This window comes from Aulonocara sp. 'chitande type north' Nkhata Bay, linkage group LG11 (genome assembly GCF_057382095.1).
Source record: "Aulonocara sp. 'chitande type north' Nkhata Bay isolate Kocher_YH1m ecotype deep benthic linkage group LG11, A_spYH_male_GT1.1, whole genome shotgun sequence".
Lineage (NCBI taxonomy): Eukaryota > Metazoa > Chordata > Actinopteri > Cichliformes > Cichlidae > Aulonocara > Aulonocara sp. 'chitande type north' Nkhata Bay.
In genome coordinates, this window is record NC_141354.1 from 33,589,484 (window position 1) to 33,592,103 (window position 2,620).

Genomic DNA, 2,620 nt, shown 5'->3' on the forward strand with positions numbered 1-2,620 from the left:
GACCACTCTTAGCATCGACCAAGTGTGTTTGCTTTTGGAACTGTGTCTTCATTCCACCTACTTCACATACAAGGGTCAGTTCTACAGGCAGAAACATGGGTGTGCCATGTGCTCCCCAGTTTCACCCATCGTGGCCAATTTGTACATGGAAGAAGTGGAAAAGAGGGCTTTGCTATCCTACCTTGGAACACAGCCAAGTCATTGGTTCAGGTACGTGGATGACACCTGGGTGAAAATCAAATCTCAGGACGTACTACACACTGCCCTGTCACACCTGGAGAAGAGAGACACGTATGTGAGGATGCTGTTTGTAGATTACAGCTCAGCATTCAATACCATCGTTCCCTCGAAGCTGGACAGGAAACTGCAGGATCTAGGACTGAGCAGCTCCCTCTGCAGCTGGATCCTTAGCTTCCTGTCTGACAGACGCCAGGTGGTCAGACTGGGCAGCATCACCTCATCCCCCATCACACTGAACACTGGTGCTCCACAGGGGTGTGTACTGAGCCCTCTCCTGTACTCACTCTACACCTACGACTGCACAGCCACTAACAGCTCCAACATCATTGTGAAGTTTGCGGACGACACTACAGTGGTGGGTCTTATCACCAACGGTGATGAGACGGCTTACAGGGAGGAGGTCAGCGCCCTGACCCACTGGTGTCAAGACAACCATCTCACCATCAACGGCGCTGCTGTGGAGAGAGTGAGCAGCTTCCGGTTCCTTGGTGTACATCTGGCTGAGGATCTTACGTGGTCAGTACACACAAACAAAACAGTGAAGAAGGCGCAGCAGCGCCTCTTCTTTCTCAGGAGACTGAAAAGATTCGGCATGAGCCCCCGCATCCTCAGGACCTTCTATCACTGTGCCATTGAGAGCATCCTCACTGGATGCATCACCACCTGGTATGGCAACAGCACCGCCTACAACTGCAAAGCTCTCCAGCGAGTAGTGCTGGATATATCAGATATATATATATATCAGATATATATATATATATCAGATATATATATATATATATATATATATATATATATATATATCAGATATATATATATATATATATATATATATATATATATCAGATATATATATATATATATATATATATATCAGATATGTTATTAATAATAATAATAATAATAATAATAATAATAATAATTATATTATTATTTATTTTTTTATTTTTGTGTTTTATTTGATTTAATTTTCATATTTTTTTCCTGTCCTAATATTAAGCATTTAGGTGAGCACTTGCTGTTTTTAAAGCACTTTATCCAATTTCCCATTTTTCAGTTTCATTGTACTATTATAATATGTATGATTGTGCGACGACTATAAAGAGTTATCTTATCTAAAAATAAACTTTGCTTGGCCTATATAGCACTACATAACACCTACAGTCAACTTAAGACATTCATATTGTATGACCCAACAATAACACAGAGAAAAGACCAACATACAGATGAACCACTATGCGAAAAGCATTTGGCAAAAGTTGGAAGGAAAAACTCCCTTTAAACAAGAAGAAACCTCCAGACAACTTTTTTTTTATTGTCAAAGCTTAATTATCCTTTTTAGTCAGCTCCCTGTAGATAGGCTTAAAATTTAATCTAAAAATAATTATTTTTATCAATATAAGCTGTAGTTCAGTACCTTGCCAGTACATAAAAACTGTCTTGCTTTGATTCTCGGGAATACTACAGGACACACTGCACACTCTCTTGGCTGAAACCCGAGGACCATTGCTACATAGCAAATGTTTTAACTGTTTTGTGGAAATCAAAAGTCAATGAAGCTAATTTTACTTTACTTTGCAGCGAGACAACAAGGTGCAGATCGGTACATCCTTAACACACGACGCATGGTTTGGACTGCTGCCCGTGATTTCTGCAGAGCACACTACACAGACCTGACCAGTCTAAGGAATGATGCTGAGTACCAGATAGTCCAGCAAGTAGCCAATGGCAGTGAAGTGTATGTTGGCCTCTTCAGAGACCCCTGGGAGTGGTCAGACCGGACTGACTCCTCATTTAGATACTGGAACCCAGACGAGCCTGTCTGGACTGATGGCACTCAAACCTGTGTTGCTATGTTGAAGGTAAACTCTGGTAAATGGGGAGACAGGGCATGCACAGAAACACATCCTTTCGTCTGTGATTGCAGTGAGTAAAACTCTTTACTAGAAAATTTATAAAACATTTATATTTCAAATAGAAAAAAAATATCTGTCTTTCTCCATGACAGAAATGTGTAAAATGAAGGATCCAGACTAACTCTGTTTACATGTGTTTATATTAGGGAACAAGCTGAGTTTCATTAAACTGAGGATCAGCCCACAGGACTCAATGCTGGATCTAAGTAATCCTTCAGTGCAAGCAGACATCCTGGAGCAAGTAAGTCAAACAGATCTTCCGATCTTTGTTAATGAAGAGCAGTTCATTATTAGTATATCATACATTGCATGATGACCTTCATGGCTTTGCTATAGTAAATGTAAATATGAGTGGGGTTTTTTAATAGATGAGCCAGAAGCTAAAGACTAATAACACGACTGCTGTTTTTCATCTAAACTGGAGAAAAAAATCTGATGGAACCATCTTTACGAAGGAGCCTTGA

The 2,620-nt window shown here is 40.1% G+C and overlaps 1 protein-coding gene across 1 annotated transcript; it reads left to right on the top strand.

Annotated features, from left to right (window-relative positions):
- The first annotated feature begins 1,793 nt into the window (after nt 1–1,793).
- On the top strand, nt 1,794–2,620 carry LOC147319561 (C-type lection lectoxin-Enh3-like). Its single transcript, XM_086310057.1, has 3 exons — nt 1,794–2,166; nt 2,300–2,397; nt 2,525–2,620. Exons 1-3 carry the CDS (start codon nt 1,794–1,796, stop codon nt 2,618–2,620), a joined length of 567 nt encoding a protein of 188 aa, XP_086166183.1.

What these genes read in the sequence shown, in the direction of transcription:
- LOC147319561 (XM_086310057.1), top strand. Translation starts at nt 1,794, where the DNA reads ATGAAGCTAATTTTACTTTACTTTGCAGCGAGACAACAAGGTGCAGAT. An exon ending in TCCTTTCGTCTGTGATTGCA is followed by an intron (nt 2,167 to 2,299) that starts GTGAGTAAAACT and finishes ATGTGTTTATAT; the next exon opens with TAGGGAACAAGCTGAGTTTC. An exon ending in AAGCAGACATCCTGGAGCAA is followed by an intron (nt 2,398 to 2,524) that starts GTAAGTCAAACA and finishes GTTTTTTAATAG; the next exon opens with ATGAGCCAGAAGCTAAAGAC.